This window comes from Zonotrichia albicollis, chromosome 1 (genome assembly GCF_047830755.1).
Source record: "Zonotrichia albicollis isolate bZonAlb1 chromosome 1, bZonAlb1.hap1, whole genome shotgun sequence".
NCBI classification, from domain to species: Eukaryota; Metazoa; Chordata; class Aves; order Passeriformes; family Passerellidae; genus Zonotrichia; species Zonotrichia albicollis.
The window spans coordinates 154,510,837-154,531,294 of record NC_133819.1 but is presented as its reverse complement, the minus strand read 5'-3'; the positions used below and the strand labels follow the sequence as shown (position 1 = coordinate 154,531,294).

The 20,458-nt window shown below is 55.7% G+C and overlaps 1 protein-coding gene across 3 annotated transcripts in view; it reads right to left on the bottom strand.

Moving 5' to 3' along the window:
• LOC102069919 (ribosome biogenesis protein BOP1) overlaps positions 1-20,458 on the bottom strand; it is a 133,749-nt gene that overhangs the window by 17,192 nt on the left and 96,099 nt on the right. For all 3 annotated transcript variants that reach the window (XM_074558475.1, XM_074558460.1, XM_074558468.1), the window contains exons 4-11: positions 16,096-16,250; positions 12,692-12,809; positions 10,275-10,376; positions 6,812-7,024; positions 3,926-4,087; positions 3,724-3,804; positions 2,983-3,052; positions 259-391 (exon numbers count right to left, since the gene is read on the bottom strand). In XM_074558475.1, the coding sequence (XP_074414576.1) occupies positions 259-391; positions 2,983-3,052; positions 3,724-3,804; positions 3,926-4,087; positions 6,812-7,024; positions 10,275-10,376; positions 12,692-12,809; positions 16,096-16,250 (1,034 nt within the window). The remainder of the gene's footprint in view (positions 1-258; positions 392-2,982; positions 3,053-3,723; positions 3,805-3,925; positions 4,088-6,811; positions 7,025-10,274; positions 10,377-12,691; positions 12,810-16,095; positions 16,251-20,458) is intronic.

Sequence of the window (20,458 nt, the reverse complement as noted above, 5' to 3'; positions counted from 1 at the left end):
ATGGAGGGGTTGGGGTTCCAGGGAAATTTGGGAATTTGGGAATGTGGGAATGCTCCCAGGGCACTCACACGGCCACGGCCACCAGGCAGATGGAGGGGTTGGGGTTCCAGGGAAATTTGGGAATGTGAGAATGCTCCCAGGACACTCACACAGCCACAGCCACCAGGCAGATGCTGGGTTGGGGTTCCAGGGAAATCTGGGAATGTGGGAATGTCCCAGGGAAATCTGGGAATGTGGGAATGCTCCCAGGGCACTCACACAGCCACGGCCACCAGGCAGATGGAGGGGTTGGGGTTCCAGGCCACGCTCTTGACCACGGATCCGACGGGCAGCGTGCGCAGGCAGCGCCCCGAGCTCACCTCCCAGAAACGCACCGTGCCATCATCCGAGCCTGCGCCGGGAACAACGGGATAACGGTGGGATAACAGCGGGGAAACAACGGGATAACAACGGGGTAACGATGGGATAACAACGGGATAACAACGGGGTAACAACGGGGTAACGATGGGATAACAATGGGATAACAACGGGGTAACTGGGAAACAATGGGATAACAACGGGATAACAACGGGATAACAATGGGATAACAATGGGATAACAACGGGGTAACAACGGGATAACAATGGGATAACAACGGGGTAACAACGGGATAACAACGGGATAACAACGGGTAACAACTGGGAAACAATGGGATAACAACGGGGAAACAACGGGATAACAATGGGATAACAACGGGGTAACAACGGGATAACAATGGGATAACAACGGGATAACAATGGGATAACAACGGGGTAACAACGGGATAACAACGGGATAACAACGGGATAACAATGGGATAACAACGGGATAACAATGGGATAACAATGGGATAACAACGGGATAACAACGGGATAACAATGGGATAACAACGGGGTAACAACGGGATAACAACGGGATAACAACGGGATAACAACGGGGTAACAACGGGATAACAACGGGATAACAACGGGGTAACAACGGGATAACGACGGGATAACGATGGGATAACAACGGGGTAACGACGGGATAACAACGGGATAACAACGGGATAACAACGGGGTAACAACGGGATAACAACGGAATAACAACGGGATAACAATGGGATAATGATGGGATAACAGCGGGATAACAACGGGATAACAATGGGATAACAACGGGGTAACAACGGGATAACAACGGGATAACAACGGGGTAACAACGGGGAAACAACGGGATAACAACGGGGTAACAACGGGATAACAACGGGGTAAAAACGGGATAACAACAGGGTAACAACGGGGTAACAACGGGGTAACAATGGGATAACAACGGGGTAATGATGGAATAACGACAGGGTAACAATGGGGTAACAACGGGGTAACAACGGGGTAACGATGGGGTAACGATGGGGTAACAATGGGGTAACAACGGGATAACAACGGGATAACAACGGGGTAACAACGGGGTAACAACGGGATAATGATGGGATAACAACGGGTAAACAACGGGATAACAACGGGGTAATGATGGGATAACGATGGGATAACGATGGGATAATGACGGGGTAACAACAGGATAACAGCGGGATAACAACTGGGAAACAATGGGATAACAATGGAGTAACAATGGGATAACAATGGGGTAACAACGGGGTAACAACGGGATAACAATGGGGTAACAATGGGATAACAATGGGATAACAACGGGGTAACAATGGGATAACAACGGGGTAACAACGGGACAACGGGATAGAGGGGAATGGGGAATGGGATAGGGGGATAATGGGATTGGGGATGGGAATGGTATTGGGATAATGGAAATGGCATAATGGGAATGGGATAATGGGATAATGGGATAATGAGGATGGGATAATGGGAATGGGGAAGGCATAAGGGGATAATGGGATTGGGAATGTGATAATGGGAATGAGAATGGGAATGGGAATGGGAATGCAGATGAGGATGGAAATGGGATAATGGGAATAGGATAATGGGAATGGGGATGGCATAAAGGGATAATGGGATTGGGAATGTGATAATGGGAATAAGAATGGGAATAGGAATGGGAATGGGAATGCAGATGGGGATGGAAATGGGATAATGGGAATGGGATAATGGGAATGGGATAATGGGAATGAAATTAGGGTTGGGATAAGGGCATAATGGGATTGGGAATGAGGATGGGATTGGGATAATGGGAATGGGATGAAGAGACTGAGAATGGGGATGGCATAATCGGAATGTAATTGGGATTGGAATAAGAGGATACTGGAATAATGGAAATGGGAATAGGGATGGGATTAGGATAATGAGAATGGGGATGGGATAATAGGAATGGGATAATGGGAATGGGGATGGGGATGGGCATGGGATAACAGGAACGGGATAACGGGAATGGGATAATGGGAATAGGACAATGGGATAATGAGGATGGGATAATGGGAATGGGGATGGGGAAGGGGATGGCATAATGGGATAATGGGAATGGGAATGACATTGGGATAATGGGAATGGGGATGGGATAATGGGAATGGGATAACGGGTTAATGGGAATGGGATAACAGGAATGGGGATGGGATAATGGGAATGGGATTGGGAATGGGGATAGGAACGGGATTCCCAGGAATGGGATTCCCAGGAATGGGAATGAGATTGGGAATGAGAGTGGAATGGAAATGGGTTAATGGGAATGCGATTTGGATTGGGAATGGGATAATGGGAATGGAGATGGGAATTGGATTGGGAATGGGGATGGGATAACAGGAATGGGATTGGGACCCCAGAGCAGCTGGAAAAGCTCTGGAGTTTTCCGGAGGCACCGCAGGACAGAGCCAATCCCAGGATTCTCCCCCGGAGCCGAGGTTGGGATTTTCCATGGGGAAAAGCCCCAATCCCAACCCTGGCCCCGGAGCAGCTCTGGGTGGAGCTGGGCTGTGGATCCATGGGATTTATCCCGGGAATTCCCAATCCAGGGATGAATCCATACCTGACACCAACCACTGCCCACTGGGGGAGACGCTGATGGTCCGCACCAGGCTGGAATGGCCGCGGTAAATCTGGGAAAAAAACCGGGAATGAGGGAGAATCCCAAATCCCAGGAGCTCCATGGGAGCCTCCGGGAGCTGCTCCGGAATCCTCGGGAAGGGACGAGGAATTTGGGATTTTGGAAGGGAGGAGGAATTTGGGATTTTGGGAAGGGAGGAGGAATTCGGGATCTGGAGGGAGCACGGCCAAGGCCGCCCCATCCCACATCCACAGGGATGGGAATTCCAGGGAATGGGGATTCCAGACCAGAATTCCAGCCCTTTCCGGGAGAATATTCCCGAAAATCCCAGCCTGAGGCTGTTCCCTGGGAGCAGATCCTGCCCTGGATCCCCCTGGATCCCTTCAATCCCAGTTTTCTCTGGAATGAGCCCCAACAGCTCCCTCAGCCCCTATTGGGAACTCCCCCATTCCCATTCCCATTCCCATTCCCACCAAATCCCTGTTTGCCCGAATTCCAGGAGAATATTCCCAAAAATCCCAGCTTGATCCCATTCCCTCTTTCCCCATCCCTTTTTCCCTCAGAGCAGATCCCAAACTCCCCCTGGATCCCCTCAATCCCAGTTTTCTCTGGAATGATCCCCCCCCAGCGCCCTCAGCCTCTCCCAGGAACTCCCCCATTCCCATTCCCACCAAATCCCTGTTTGCCCGAATTCCTGAAGAATATTCCCAAAAATTCCCTCACCAGAGCCTGGGTGGTGGGGAACGGCTGCAGATCCCTCGGCCGGGGCAGTTTGGGAATGAGATCCTCGGGATCCACGTTGACCTGCGGGACGGACACCACACCAACACTCAATCCCACCTGCTCCTGACGCTCCGGCCGGGAATTCCGGCATTCCCGACCCAACATTCCCGTTTTTTTTTGGTGGGATTTTTGGGGTGCGCACCCTCATTTTGCGCTGTCGGGGGCAGAGGTAGAGGTCGAGGCAGCGCTCGAAGCGCTCGTGGATGAAGCGCGGGTAGGCGGGAACGGCGCGCAGGCTCGGGAAGCGCCGCGGGAGGAAGGGCAGGCGCCGCTCCGACGGATCCTGCTGCTGCCAGGCCAGCTCCTGATGGGAAAACAACAACGGGAATGTGGGATCCATGGGATAGTGGGAATGGGGATAATGGGAAATGGGAATGGGAAACAATGGGGAATGGGGAATGGGAAGCGCAGCGGGAGGAAGGGCAGGCGCCGCTCCGACGGATCCTGCTCCTGCCACGCCAGCTCCTGATGGGAAAACAACAACGGGAATGTGGGATCCATGGGATAGTGGGAATGGGGATAATGGGAAATGGGAATGGGAAACAATGGGGAATGGGGAATGGGAAGCGCAGCGGGAGGAAGGGCAGGCGCCGCTCCGACGGATCCTGCTGCTGCCAGGCCAGCTCCTGACGGGAAAACAACAACGGGAATGTGGGATCCATAGGAATGGGGATGGGGATTGGGATAATGGGGAATGGGGAATGGGGAACGGGGAACGGGAAGCGCCGCGGGAGGAAGGGCAGGCGCCGCTCCGACGGATCCTGCTGCTGCCACGCCAGCTCCTGCCGGGAAAACAACGGGAATGTGGGAATGATGGTGGGATAGTGGGGATTGGGATAATGGGGATGGGAATGGGAAACAATGGGAATGGGGAATGGGGAATGGGAAGCACCGCGGGAGGAAGGGCAGGCGCCGCTCCGACGGATCCTGCTGCTGCCAGGCCAGCTCCTGCCGGGAAAACAACGGGAATGTGGGATCCATGGGATAATGGGGATTGGGAATGGGAATCAGGGAATGGGGAACGGGAAGCGCCGCGGGAGGAAGGGCAGGCGCCGCTCCGACGGATCCTGCTGCTGCCAGGCCAGCTCCTGACGGGATAACAACAATGGGAATGTGGGAATGATGGGAATGATGGCATAGTGGAGATTGGGATAATGGGGATGGGAATGGGAAACGGGGAATGGGATAATAGGAATGGGAAACAATGGGAATGGGGAATGGGACAATGGGACAATGGGATAATGGGAATGGGGATGGGAATGGGGAACGGGAAGCGCCGCGGGAGGAAGGGCAGGCGTCGCTCCGACGGATCCTGCTGCTGCCAGGCCAACTCCTGATGGGATAACAACAATGGGAATGTGGGAATGGGAAAAATGGGATAAGAGGATCATGGGGATGGGATAATGGGGATGGGGTCATGAGGAGCCATTCCCAAGGATGGGGATCACGGGATGGGAATCCCAGGCCAGCTCCTGCGGGAATGCTGGGAGAGACAGGGAACCACGGTGGGGAGCGTGGGAGAAGGTGAATGGGATAATGGGGAATGGGGAATGGGAATGGGGATGGGATAATGGGATAGTGGGAATGGGATAATGGGATAGTGGGGATGGGATAATGGGAATGGGACAATGGGATAATGGGGATGTATTGGAATTAAATACAACACCACACTGCAACAGGGATGGGGATGAGAAAAATGGGAATGGGAAGGGGAATGGGATGGGGACAATGGGAATGGGAATGAGACTGGGAATGGGGATGGGGAATGGGATGGGACAATGGGAAATGGGATAATGGGAAATGGGAAAAAGGGGAATGGGAATGAGGATGGGGATGGGAATGGGATAATGGGATTAGGAATGGGGAATGGGGATGGGACAATGGAATAATGGGAATGGGGAAGGGATTGGGAATGGGAAATGGGGATGAGATAATGGGAATGGGATGATGGGAAGAGGAATGGGAATGGGATGGGACGCCCTGGGCTGGGGAAGAGCCATTCCCAAGGGTCAGGATCGCTCCCATCGGCCGCTCCTTGGCCAGGATTTTCCAGCCTCCTGATCCCATTGGGATCTTCCCATCCTCATCCCACGGGAGATTTCCCCACGCTGATCCCACTGGGATATTCCCACCCTCCTCAGCCTCTCCCTCCTCATCCCACGGGAGCTTTTCCCACTGGGATTTCCCTGCCCGTTTCCCCCCATCCATCCCCTCTGGATCCAAATCCCACTCCAGAGCCTCTCCCAGTTATCCGGGGACAATCCCAATCCCTGGGGAGCGACCCCAAATCTCCCTCCATTCCACAGGAGCCGGGAATGCTTCGGGTGGGAATTCCGAGCTGATCCCATTCCATGGGCAGTGACAACTCCCAGAGCTCCTCCAATCCATGAAACACCCCACAAATTCCCAGGAAAAACTCCCTCCATTTCACGGGATCCTGGAATGTTCCAGGTGGGAATTCCATGGGCAGTGACAATTCCCAATTCCCAATTCCCAATTCCCATCCATGAAACACCCCACAACTTCCGTGGAAAAACTCCCTCCATTCCACAGGATCCCGGAATTCTTCAGGTGGGAATTCCGAGCTGATTCCACTCCATGGGCAGCGACAACTCCCAAAACTCACCCCTGAGCAATTTTCCCACAAATTCCCAGGAAAAACTCCCTCCATCCCACAGGATCCTGGAATGCTCCAGATGGGAATTCCATGGGCAGTGACAATTTTCCCAATTCCCAATTCCCAATTCCCATCCACGAAACACCCCACAACTTCCGTGGAAAAACTCCCTCCATTCCACAGGATCCTGGAATGCTCCAGTTGGGAATTCCGAGCTGATCCCACCCCATGGGCAGCGACAATTCCCATCCCAAAACTCAGCAACTTCCCCACAAACTCCCAGGACAAACCCTTCCAAACCCAACTCGATCCCCCCAGACCCCCTCCATAGAGCGGCCCCGCGGCGTTCCCGGAATTTCCCGGAATTTCCCGGCATTCCCGGAATTTTCCGGCATTTCCCGGCGCTCCCACCTCCTCGGGGCTGAGCAGGAACTCCGGGGGCGGGTTGTAGGACTCGGCGTGTCCCGGCAGCGGCGCTTTGGGCGCGGGCACGTGCATGCGGTGCCGGCCCAGCACCGCGTTGGGGTCCTCATGTGCCCACAGGTCGTAGAAGGTGGGAGCGCCCTCGCGCGGCTTCCGCGGCTGGATCCAGCCCATCTTGATGGCGTGCACCAGCTTGGAGACCTGCGCGGCCAAATCCACAAATTCCCGGGATTTGGGATGGGCAAGGAGGAGATTTCCGTCCTCCGCATCCCAATGGAGCTGTTCCAGCCTTCTCAGCTTGCCATGGATTCTCCTGATCCCACCTGGATCTTCCCAAACTCCTGATCCCACCTGGATCCTCCTCAGCTTGCCATGGATCCTCCTGATCCCACCTGGATCTTTCCAAACTCCTGATCCCACCTGGATCCTCCTCAGCTTGCCATGGATCCTCCTGATCCCACCTGGATCTTCCCAACCTCATCCCACCTGGATCTTTCCAAACTCCTCATCCCACCTGGATCCTCCTCAGCTTTCCATGGATCCTCCTGATCCCACCTGGATCTTTCCAATCTCCTGATCCCACCTGGATCTTTCCAATCTCCTCATCCCACTGGAGCTTTTTCACCCTCCTCAGCTTTCCATGGATCCTCCTGATCCCACCTGGATCTTCCCAAACTCCTCATCCCACCTGGATCCTCCTCAGCTTTCCATGGATCCTCCTGATCCCATCTGGATCCTTCCAATCTCCTGATCCCACCTGGATCCTCCTCAGCTTGCCATGGATCCTCCTGATCCCACCTGGATCTTTCCATCCTCCCCATCCCAACTGAATGTTTCCATCCACCCCATCCCGCCTGGATCTTTCCAATCTCCGCATCCCATCTGGACTTTTCCATCCTCCCCATCCCATCAGGATCTTTCCATCCTCCTCATCCCAATGGAGCTTTTCCAGCCTTCTCAGCTTTCCATGGATCCTCCTGATCCCATCTGGATCTTCCCAATCTCCTGATCTCACCTGGATCCTCCTCAGCTTTCCATGGATCCTCCTGATCCCACCCGGATCTTTCCAATCTCCCCATCCCACCTGGATCTTTCCAATCTCATCCCATTGGGATCTTTCCATCCTTTTCAGCTTTTCCACCCTCCTGATCCCACCTGGATCTTTCCATCCTCCCCATCCTACTGGAATCTTTCCAATCTCCCAATCCCACCAGGATCTTTCCAATCTCCTGATCCCACCTGGACCTTCCCAATCTCCTGATCCCATGGATCTTTCCAGTTTCCCCATTCCACTGGGATCTTTCCAACCTCCCCATCCCACCAGGATCTTTCCAATCCCTTCAATCCATTGGGATCTTTCCATCCTTTTCAGCTTTTCCACCCTCCTGATCCCACCAGGATCTTCCCAATCTCCTGATCCCATCTGGATCTTTCCAACCTTCTCATCCAACCAGGATCTTTCCAATCTCCTCATCCCACCTGGATCTTTCCAATCTCCTGATCCCACCTGGATCTTTCTGGTTTCCCCATCCCACCACAGCTTTTCCACCCTCCTCATTCCACTGGGATCTTTTCGATCTCCCCGTCCCACCTGGATCTTTCCATCCTCCTCATCCCACTGGAGCTTTTCCAGCGTTCCATGGATCCTCCTGATCCCACCTGGATCTCCCCAATCTCCTGATCCCACCACAGCTTTTCCAATCTCCCCACCCCACCAGGATCTTGCCAATCCCTTCAATCCATTGGGATCTTTCCATCCTCTTCAGCTTTTCCACCCTCCTGATCCCACCTGGATCTTTCCATTCTCCCCATCCCATCTGGATCTTTCCAACCTCCCTATCCCATCTGGATCTTTCCAACCTCCCCATCCCACCTGGATCTTTCCATCCTCCCCATCCCACCTGGATCTTTCTGGTTTCCCCATCCCACCACAGCTTTTCCACCCTCCTCATTCCACTGGGATCTTTCCGATCTCCCCATCCCACCTTGATCTTTCCAATCTCATCCCATTGGGATCTTTCCATTCTTTTCAGCTTTTCCACCCTCCTGATCCCACCAGGATCTTCCCAATCTCCTGATCCCACCAGGATCTTTCCAATCCCTTCAATCCATTGGGATCTTTCCATCCTTTTCAGCTTTTCCACCCTCCTGATCCCACCTGGATCTTTCCAACCTCCCCATCCCATCTGGATCTTTCCAACCTTCTCATCCCACCAGGATCTTTCCAATCTCCTGATCCCACCTGGATCTTTCTGGTTTCCCCATCCCACCACAGCTTTTCCACCCTCCTCATTCCACTGGGATCTTTCCGATCTCCCCATCCCACCTTGATCTTTCCATCCTCCTGATCCCACCTGGATCTTTCCAATCTCATCCCATTGGGATCTTTCCATCCTTTTCAGCTTTTCCACCCTCCTGATCCCACCTGGACCTTCCAAATCTCCCAGTTCCACCTGGATCTTTCCAATCCCTTCAATCCATTGGGATCTTTCCATCCTTTTCCAGCTTTTCCACCCTCCTGATCCCACCAGGATCTTCCCAATCTCCTGATCCCACCAGGATTTTTCCATCCTCTTCACCCAACCAGGATCTTTCCAATCTCCTGATCCCACCTGGATCTTTCTGGTTTCCCCATCCCACCACAGCTTTTCCACCCTCCTCATTCCACTGGGATCTCTCCATCCCACCAGGATCTTTCCAATCTCATCCCATTGGGATCTTTCCATTCTTTTCAGCTTTTCCACCCTCCTGATCCCACCAGGATCTTCCCAATCTCCTGATCCCACCACAGCTTTTCCAATCTCCCCACCCCACCAGGATCTTGCCAATCCCTTCAATCCATTGGGATCTTTCCATCCTTTTCAGCTTTTCCATCCTCCTGATCCCACCAGGATCTTCCCAATCTCCTGATCCCACCAGAATCTTTCCATCCTCCTGATCCCACCAGGATCTTTCCATCCTCCTGATCCCACCAGGATCTTTCCAATCTCCTGACCCCACCAGGATCTTCCCAATCTCCTGATCCCACCAGGAACTTTCCATCCTCCTGATCCCACCAGGATCTTCCCAATCTCCTGATCCCACCAGGATCTTTCCAATCTCCTGATCCCACCAGGATCTTCCCAATCTCCTGATCCCACCAGGATCTTCCCAATCTCCTGATCCCACCTGGATCTTTCCATCCTCCTGATCCCACCAGGAACTTTCCATCCTCTTCACCCAACCAAGATCTTTCCAATCTCCTCATCCCATTGGGATTTTTCCACCCTCTTCATCCTTTTCCACCCTTCTCATCTCACCAGGATCTTCCCAATCTCCTGATCCCACCAGGATCCTCCCGATCTCCTGATCCCACTGGAGATTTTCCACCCGCCCAATCCCACCAGGATCTTCCCACCCTCCTCATCTTTCCCACCGGCATCTCCACATGGAATTCCGGGTTCTCTCCCACCTTTTCCTTCTCCACCAGGGAGGGGATGAAGCTCCGTTTGTCCGCGGGCCGGTTGGTCACCGGGTGGATCCGCACCTCGTGGGTGAAGAAATCCACGGACGGCTGGAAAAACGGGAATGCTCAGACCCCAGCCCGCATTCCCACTGGGAATTCCAGCCCCGGGGCCTCCCTTCCCACATTCCCAATGGGAATTCTGCCCCTGGGGCCTCCCTTCCCACATTCCCAACAAGAATTCCATCCCCACATTCCCGGCGGGAATTCCAGCCCCAAGACCTTCCCTCCCACATTCCCAATGAGAATCCCACCACCACATTCCCGGTGGGAATTCTGCCCCCAGGATCTTCCCTTGGGCATTCCCGGTTGGAATTCCAGCCCTGAGGCCTCCTCTTCCACATTCCCAGTGGGAATTCCGAAATCCACCCCATTTTCTGTGGGAATTCCATCCATGGGGCCTCACCTCCCACATTCCCTTAGGGAATTCCAGCCCTGGGGCCTCCCCTTTCAGAATTCCCTTTGGACATTCCACCCCATTCCCTTTGGGAATCCCATCCCTGGAGCCGCCCCTTTTTGCATTCCTGGTGGGAATTCCATCCCTGGGGCCTCCCCACGGGCATTCCCACTGGGAATTCTGCCCCATGCCCTTTGGGAATCCCGCCCCATTCCCTATGGGAATCCCGCCCCATTCCCTATGGGAATCCCACAGGCATTCCCACTGGGAACCCTGCCCCATTCCCACTGGGAATCCCGCCCCATTCCCATGGGAACCCCGCCCCATTCCCTCTGGGAATCCCGCCCCATTTCCTTTGGGAATCCTGCCCCATTCCCACTGGGAATCCCCCCCCACTCCCTATGGGAATCCCGCCCCATTCCCTTTGGGAACCCCGCCCCATTCCCTTTGGGAATCCCACCCCATCCCCATGGGAATCCCGCCCCATTCCCAGGGGAACCCTGCCCCATTCCCATGGGAATCCCTCCCCATTCCCTATGGGAATCCCGCCCCATTCCCTTTGGGAATTCCGCCCCATTCCCATGGGAACCCTGCCCCTTTTCTATGGGAATCCCGCCCCATTCCCATGGGAATCCCGCCCCATCCCATGGGAACCCCGCCCCATTCCCATGGGAACCCCGCCCCATTCCCACTGGGAATTCCGCCCCATTCCCACTGGGAATCCCGCCCCATTCCCACTGGGAATCCCGCCCCATTCCCTATGGGAACCCCGCCCCATTCCCTATGGGAATCCCGCCCCATTCCCACTGGGAATCCCGTCCCATTCCCACTGGGAACCCTGCCCCATTCCCATGGGAATCCCACCCCATTCCCTTTGGGAACCCCGCCCCATTACCACTGGGAACCCCGCCCCATTCCCTATGGGAACCCCGCCCCATTCCCTATGGGAACCCTGCCCCATTCCCATGGGAACCCCGCCCCATTCCCATGGGAATCCCGCCCCACTCCCTATGGGAATCCCGCCCCATTCCCATGGGAATCCCGCCCCATTCCCTTTGAGAATCCCGCCCCGATCCCATGGGAACCCCGCCCCATTCCCATGGGAATCCCGCCCCATTCCCACTGGGAACCCCGCCCCATTCCCATGGGAATCCCGCCCCATTCCCACTGAGAATCCTGCCCCATTCCCAGGGGAATCCCGCCCCATTCCCCATGGGAACCCTGCCCCATTCCCATGGGAACCCCGCCCCATTCCCATGGGAATCCCGCCCCATTCCCTTTGGGAATCCCGCCCCATTCCCATGGGAATCCTGCCCCATTCCCACTGGGAATCCCGCCCCATTCCCCACGGGAATCCTGCCCCATTCCCATGGGAACCCCGCCCCACTCCCTATGGGAACCCCGCCCCATTCCCCACGGGAACCCCGCCCCATTCCCATGGGAACCCTGCCCCATTCCCTATGGGAACCCCGCCCCATTCCCATGGGAACCCCGCCCCATTCCCTATGGGAACCCCGCCCCATTCGCACGGGAATCCCGCCCCATTCCCATGGGAATTCCGCCCCATTCCCTTTGGGAACCCTGCCCCATTCCCTTTGGGAACCCTGCCCCATTCCCACTGGGAATCCCACCCCATTCCCTATGGGAATTCCGCCCCATTCCCTATGGGAATCCCGCCCCATTCCCTTTGGGAACCCCGCCCCATTCCTATGGGAATCCCGCCCCATTCCCACTGGGAACCCCGCCCCATTCCCATGGGAACCCCGCCCCTTTTCCTCTGGGAACCCCGCCCCATTCCCATGGGAACCCCGCCCCATTCCCATGGGAATCCCGCCCCATTACCACTGCGAACCCCGCCCCATTCCCACTGGGAACCCCGCCCCATTCCCATGGAAATCCCGCCCCATTCCCATGGAAATCCCGCCCCGATCCCCCGTTCCCCACAGCCAGGCCGGGGTCCCCGCCCCACCTCGTAGGGGTCGAAGGCGACGTCCCCAAAGTGCCCCCGCTGCAGGCGCTGCACCAGCGCCAGCTGCTCCTCCGACAGACGCACATCGGCCCCCGTCTGCGGGTCCTGCACCGTGCGCCTGGGATGGACAGACGGACACATGGACACATGGACACAGAGATACAGAAACAGCTCCGCCCCCGTCTGCGGGTCCTGCACCGTGCGCCTGGGATGGACAGACGGACACATGGATGGACACACGGACACACACGGATATAGACACAGCTCCGCCCCCGTCTGCGGGTCCTGCACCGTGCGCCTGCGATGGACAGACAGATGGACACATGGACACATGGACACACGGACACAGCTCCGCCCCCGTCTGCGGGTCCTGCACCTGCGGACGGACAGATGGACACATGGACACACACGGATACAGACAGAGCTCCGCCCCCGTCTGCGGGTCCTGCACCGTGTGCCTGGGATGGACAGACAGATGGACACATGGACACACGGACAGACACAGATACATGGACACATGGATACAGACACAGCTCCGCCCCCGTCTGCGGGTCCTGCACCGTGCGCCTGCGGACGGACAGACGGACAGATGGACACACGGACACAGACACAGCTCCGCCCCCGTCTGCGGGTCCTGCACCGTGCGCCTGGGATGGACAGATGGACACATGGACACATGGACACAGAGATACAGAAACAGCTCCGCCCCCGTCTGCGGGTCCTGCACCGTGCGCCTGGGATGGACAGATGGACACATGGACACATGGACACAGAGATACAGAAACAGCTCCGCCCCCGTCTGCAGGTCCTGCACCGTGCGCCTGCGGACAGACAGACAGACGGATGGACACATGGACACACGGACACAGACACAGCTCCGCCCCCGTCTGCGGGTCCTGCACCGTGCACCTGTGGATGGACAGACGGACACATGGACAGATGGACACACAAATACAGAAACAGCTCCGCCCCCGTCTGCGGGTCCTGCACCGTGCACCTGGGATGGACAGACGGACACATGGACACACAGACACACAGACACATGGACAGATGGACACACGGACACACAGATACAGACACAGCTCCGTCCCCGTCTGCGGGTCCTGCACCGTGCGCCTGGGACGGACAGACGGACACATGGACACACGGACACACGGATACAGACACAGCTCCGCCCCCATCTGCGGGTCCTGCACCGTGCACCTGGGATGGACAGATGGACACATGGACACACGGACACATGGATGGACACATGGACAGACGGACACAGACACAGCTCCGTCCCCGTCTGCGGGTCCTGCACCGTGCGCCTGGGATGGACAGACAGACACATGGACACAGACACAGCTCCGTCCCCGTCTGCAGGTCCTGCACCGTGCGCCTGGGATGGACAGACAGATGGACACATGGATGGACACACGGACACACGGATACAGACACAGCTCCGCCCCCGTCTGCGGGTCCTGCACCGTGCGCCTACAGACGGACAGACGGACACATGGTCACACGGATGGACACATGGACACAGACACATGGACAGACACTGCTCGGCGCCTGTCTGAGGGTCCTGCACCGTGCACCTAGGACAGACAGACAGGTGGACACACAGACACATGGACACAGACACAGCTTCACGACTGTCTGCTGGTCCTGCACTGTGCGCCTGGGACGGACAGACGGACACATGGACACACGGATGGACACATGGACACAGACACAGCTTCACGCCTGTCTGCCGGTCCTGCACTGTGCGCCTGCCAACAGAGAGACGGACACATGGACACACAGATGGACACACGGACACACGGACACACGGACACAGACACAGCTCCGCGCCCGTCTGAGGGTCCTGCACTGTGTGCCTGCGGACAGACAGACGGACACACAGACAGACACACGGACACAGACACACACAGATACAGACACAGCTCCGTCCCCGTCTGACGATCTTGCACCGTGCGCCTATGGACAGACAGATGGACACGGACACATGGACACACGGACACATGGACACAGACACAGCTCCGCCCCCGTCTGGTGGTCCTGCACCGTGCGCCTGCACACGGACAGACGGACACATGGACACACGGATGGACACACAGACACATGGACAGACACAGCTCCGCGCCCGTCTGACGGTCCTGCACCGTGCACCTGGGATGGACAGATGGATGGACAGATGGACGGATGGACATGTAGACACACATGGATGGACACCGGGATGGACATGGGGATATGGACACAAGAATGGACACAGGGATGGACACCAAGATGGACATGGGGATATGGACACCAAAATCCCAGGATGGACGTGAGGATGGACAATGGGACAGACACCAGAATGGACACTGGGATGGACACGGGGATGGACACTGGGATGTGGGACATGAGGATGTGGGACACAGGGATGGACATAGGGATGGACACTGGGATGGACAGTAGGATATGGACACCGGAATCCCAGGATGGACACTGAGATGGACACAGGGATGGACACCAGGATGGACACAGGGATGGACACGGGGATGGACACTGGGATCGGGGACACAGGGATGGACACTGAGATGGACACAGGGATGGACACAGGGATGGACACTGGGATGGACACAAGAATGGACACCGGGATGGACATGGGGATATGGACACAAGAATGGACACAGGGATGGACACCAGGATGGACATGGGGATATGGACACCAAAATCCCAGGATGGACGTGAGGATGGACAATGGGACAGACACCAGAATGGACACAGGGATGGACACGGGGATGTAGGACACCGGGATGGACACCGGGATGGACACTGGGATGGACACAGGGATGGACACCGGGATGGACACTGAGATGGACACAGGGATGGACACTGAGATGGACACTGAGATGGACACCGGGATGGACACTGAGATGGACACAGGGATGGACACTGAGATGGACACTGAGATGGACACCGGGATGGACACTGAGATGGACACAGGGATGGACACTGAGATGGACACAGGGATGGACACAGGGACGGACACTGAGATGGACACAGGGATGGACACTGAGATGGACACAGGGATGGACATTGCAATGGACACCAGGATGGACACTGGGATCGGGGACACGGGGATGGACACCAGGATATGGACACTGGAATCCTGGGATGGACCCAGGGATATGGACACTGAGATGGACACAGGGATGGACACTGAGATGGACACAGGGATGGACACAGGGATGGGGGACACTGAGATGGACACAGGGATGGACAGCAGGATGGACACCGGGATATGGACACCGGGATATGGACACTGAGATGGACACTGAGATGGACACAGGTATGGACAGCAGGATGGACACCGGGATATGGACACCTCCCGTTATCCCAAGGTTTTTCCAGGCCCTTTCCCGGGAATTCCTCACCAGTATTCCGGGTTTTCCATCTTCTCCAGGAACAGGTCCAGCTCGTCCTTGCTCCTCAGGGGTTTGTAGATCTTCTTCCCGTCCAGGTCGTAGCCGATGTGCGGGAAATCCTGGTACCATTCCATGGGAATGTTCCCCACCGTGTTCCGGATGTCCTGCAGGGAAAGAACGCCGGGAAAAGGGTCAGGGGAGGGCGGGGAATTCCAGGGAATTCTCGGGGAAAAGGGTGAGGGAATTCCAGGGAATCCTTGGAAGAAAAGGGTGAGGGAATTCCAGGGAATTATTAGGGGAAAAGGGTGAGGGAATTCCAGGGAATCCTTGGAAAAAAAGGTGAGAGAATTCCAGGGAATCCTTGGAGAAAAGGGTGAGGGAATTCCAGGGAATCCCTGCTGAAAAGGGTGAGGGAATTCCCTGGATTTTGGCTGCAATTCCCCAGATTCTGGCTGCAATTCCACGGATTTTGGCTGCAATTCTATGGATTTTGGGACTCCCTGTGCCCCCGGACTCTGCCCAGGACCATCTCCACAGATTCTGGCTGCAATTCCACAGGTTCTGGCTGCAATTCCACGGATTTTTGCTGCAATTCCACAGATTTTGGGACTCCCTGTGCCTCCAACCTCTGCCCAGGACCATCTCCACATCCCTGGCTGCAATTCCATGGATTTTGGCTGCAATTCCACAGATTTTGGGACTCCCTGTGCCCCCGGACTCTGCCCACAACCATCTCCACATCCCTGGATGCAATTCCACAGATTTTGGCTGCAATTCCCTGGATTTTGGCTGCAATTCCCCAGATTTTGGCTGCAATTCCACGGATTTTGGCTGTGATTCCATAGATTTTGGCTGCGATCTCACAGATTTTGGGACTCCCTGTGCCCCCGGACTCTGCCCACAACCATCTCCACATCCCTGACTTCATCTCCATAGATTTTGGCTGCAATTCCACAGGTTCTGGCTGCAATTCCCCAGATTTTGGCCGTGATCCCACGGATTTTGGCTGTGATTCCATGGATTTTGGGACTCCCTGTGCCCCCGGACTCTGCCCATGACCATCTCCACATCCCTGGCTGCAATTCCATGGATTTTGGCTGCAATTCCATGGATTTTGGGACTCCCTGTGCCCCCAGTCTCTGCCCACAACCATCTCCACATCCCTGGCTGCGATTCCATGGATTTTGGCCATGATTCCACGGATTTTGGCTGTGATTCCGTGGATTTTGGGACTCCCTGTGCCCCCGGTCTCTGCCCAGGACCATCTCCACATCCCTGGCTGTGATTCCACGGATTTTGGCTGCAATTCCATGGATTTTGGGTGTCCCTGTTGCCCCCCATGACCATCTCCACAGCCCTGGCTGCAATTCCACAGATTTTGGCTGCAATTCCCTGGATTTTGGCTGCAATTCCACAGATTTTGGGACTCCCTGTGCCCCCAGTCTCTGCCCACAACCATCTCCACATCCCTGGCTGCAATTCCATGGATTTTGGCTGCAATTCCAGGGATTTTGGGACTCCTGTGCCTCCAAACTCTGCCCACAATTATCTCCATATCCCTGGCTGCAATTCCACAGATTTTGGCCATGATCCCACAGATTTTGGCTGTGATTCCATGGATTTTGGGACTCCCTGTGCCCCCAACCTCTGCCCAGGACCATCTCCACATCCCTGGCTTCATCCCCACGGATTTTGGCTGTGATTCCATGGATTTTGGGACTCCCTGTGTCCCCAGACTCTGCCCAGGACCATCTCCACATCCCTGGCTTCATCTCCACAGATTTTGGCTGCAATTCCACAAATTTTGGGACTCCTGTGCTCCAGATCATCTCCGTGTCCCTGGTTGTGACTCCCTGGATTTTGCCTGCAATTCCATAAATTGTGGCTGCAATTCCATAGATTTTGGGCCATGATCCCACGGATTTTGGCTGCGATTCCATGGATTTTGGGACTCCCTGTGCCCCCAGTCTCTGCCCACAACCATCTCCACATCCCTGGCTGCAATTCCATGGATTTTGGCTGCAATTCCACGGATTTTGGGACTCCCTGTGCCCCCAGTCTCTGCCCACAACCATCTCCACATCCCTGGCTGCAATTCCCTGGATTTTGGCTGCAATTCCAAGCATTTTGGGACTCCCTGTGCCCCCAGTCTCTGCCCACAACCATCTCCACATCCCTGGCTGCAATTCCATGGATTTTGGCTGCAATTCCAAGCATTTTGGGACTCCTGTGCCTCCAAACTCTGCCCACAATTATCTCCATATCCCTGACTTCATCTCCACAGATTTTGGCCATGATCCCACGGATTTTGGCTGTGATTCCACGGATTTTGGGACTCCCTGTGCCCCCGGACTCTGCCCACAACCATCTCCACATCCCTGGCGTCATCCCCACAGATTTTGGCTGCAATTCCACAGATTTTGGGACTCCTGTGCTCCAGATCATCTCCTTCTCCCTGGTTGTGACTCCCTGGGTTTTGCCTGCAATTCCATAAATTTTGGCTGCAATTCCACAGATTTTGGGACTCCTGTGCTCCAGATCATCTCCGTGTCCCTGGTTGTGACTCCCTGGATTTTGCCTGCAATTCCATAAATTGTGGCTGCAATTCCATAGATTTTGGCCATGATCCCACAGATTTTGGCTGCGATTCCATGGATTTTGGGACTCCCTGTGCCCCCAGTCTCTGCCCAGGACCATCTCCACATCCCTGGATGCAATTCCACATATTCTGGCTGCAATTCCACGGATTTTGGCTGCAATTCCACAGATTTTGGGACTCCCTGTGCCTCCAACCTCTGCCCACAATCATCTCCACATCCCTGCCTGCAATTACCACAGATTCTGGCTGCAATTCCACAGATTTTGGCTGCGATTCCATGGATTTTGGGACTCCCTGTGCCCCCAGTCTCTGCCCACAACCATCTCCACATCCCTGGCTGCAATTCCATGGATTTTGGCTGCAATTCCAAGGATTTTGGGACTCCCTGTGCCCCCAACCTGTGCCCAGGACCATCTCCACATCCCTGGCTGCGATTCCATGGATTTTGGCCATGATCCCACGGATTTTGGCTGTGATTCCATGGATTTTGGGACTCCCTGTGCCCCCGGACTCTGCCCACGACCATCTCCACATCCCTGGCTGTGATTCCACGGATTTTGGCTGCAATTCCATGGATTTTGGGAGTCCCTGTTGCCCCCCATGACCATCTCCACAGCCCTGACTGCAATTCCATGGATTTTGGCTGCAATTCCATGGATTTTGACTGCAATTCCACAGATTTTGGGACTCCCTGTGGCCCCAGTCTCTGCCCACAACTATCTCCACAGCCCTGGCTGCAATTCCATGGATTTTGGCTGCAATTCCAAGGATTTTGGGACTCCTGTGCCTCCAAACTCTGCCCACAATTATCTCCATATCCCTGGCTGCAATTCCATGGATTTTGGCCATGATCCCACAGATTTTGGCTGTGATTCCATGGATTTTGGGACTCCCTGTGCCCCCAACCTGTGCCCAGGACCATCTCCACATCCCTGGCTGCAATTCCATGGATTTTGGCCATGATCCCACAGATTTTGGCTGTGATTCCGTGGATTTTGGGACTCCCTGTGCCCCCAGACTCTGCCCACGACCATCTCCACATCCCTGACTTCATCTCCACAGATTCTGGCTGCAATTCCACAGATTTTGAGACTCCCTGTGCCTCCAACCTCTGCCCACAACCATCTCCACATCCCTGGCTGCAATTCCACAGATTCTGGCTGCAATTCCATGGATTTTGGCTGTGATTCCATGGATTTTGGGACTCCCTGTGCCCCCAACCTGTGCCCAGGACCATCTCCACATCCCTGACTGTGATTCCACAGATTCTGGCTGCAATTCCACGGATTTTGGCTGTGATTCCATGGATTTTGGGACTCCCTGTGCCCCCTGACTCTGCCCAGGACCATCTCCACATCCCTGACTTCATCTCCACAGATTCTGGCTGCAATTCCACAGATTCTGGCCGCGACTCCACCGACTTTGGCCGCAATCCCGTAAATTCCGGCCGCAATCCCGCAGACTTTGGCCGCAACCCCACAAATTCCGGCCGCAATCCCGCAGATTTTGGCCGCAATCCCGCGGGTTTCGGGACTCCCTGCGCCCCCATCTCCTCCCAGCCCCCCGCTCTGCCCCCACGGAGCCGGGCCGGGCCCAGCGGGCTCCGTCCCTTTTCCCGGGAATGCTGCCGGGAGCGGGATCGGGATCGGGATCAGGCTCGGGATAAACGAAAGCAGATGGCCGCGGGAGCCTGCAGAGGGCCGGCAGGGGGATGATGACAGAGCTTGGGTTTCGGAAGCTGCCGAGACAGGGATTAAGTGCGGGAGCGCACGG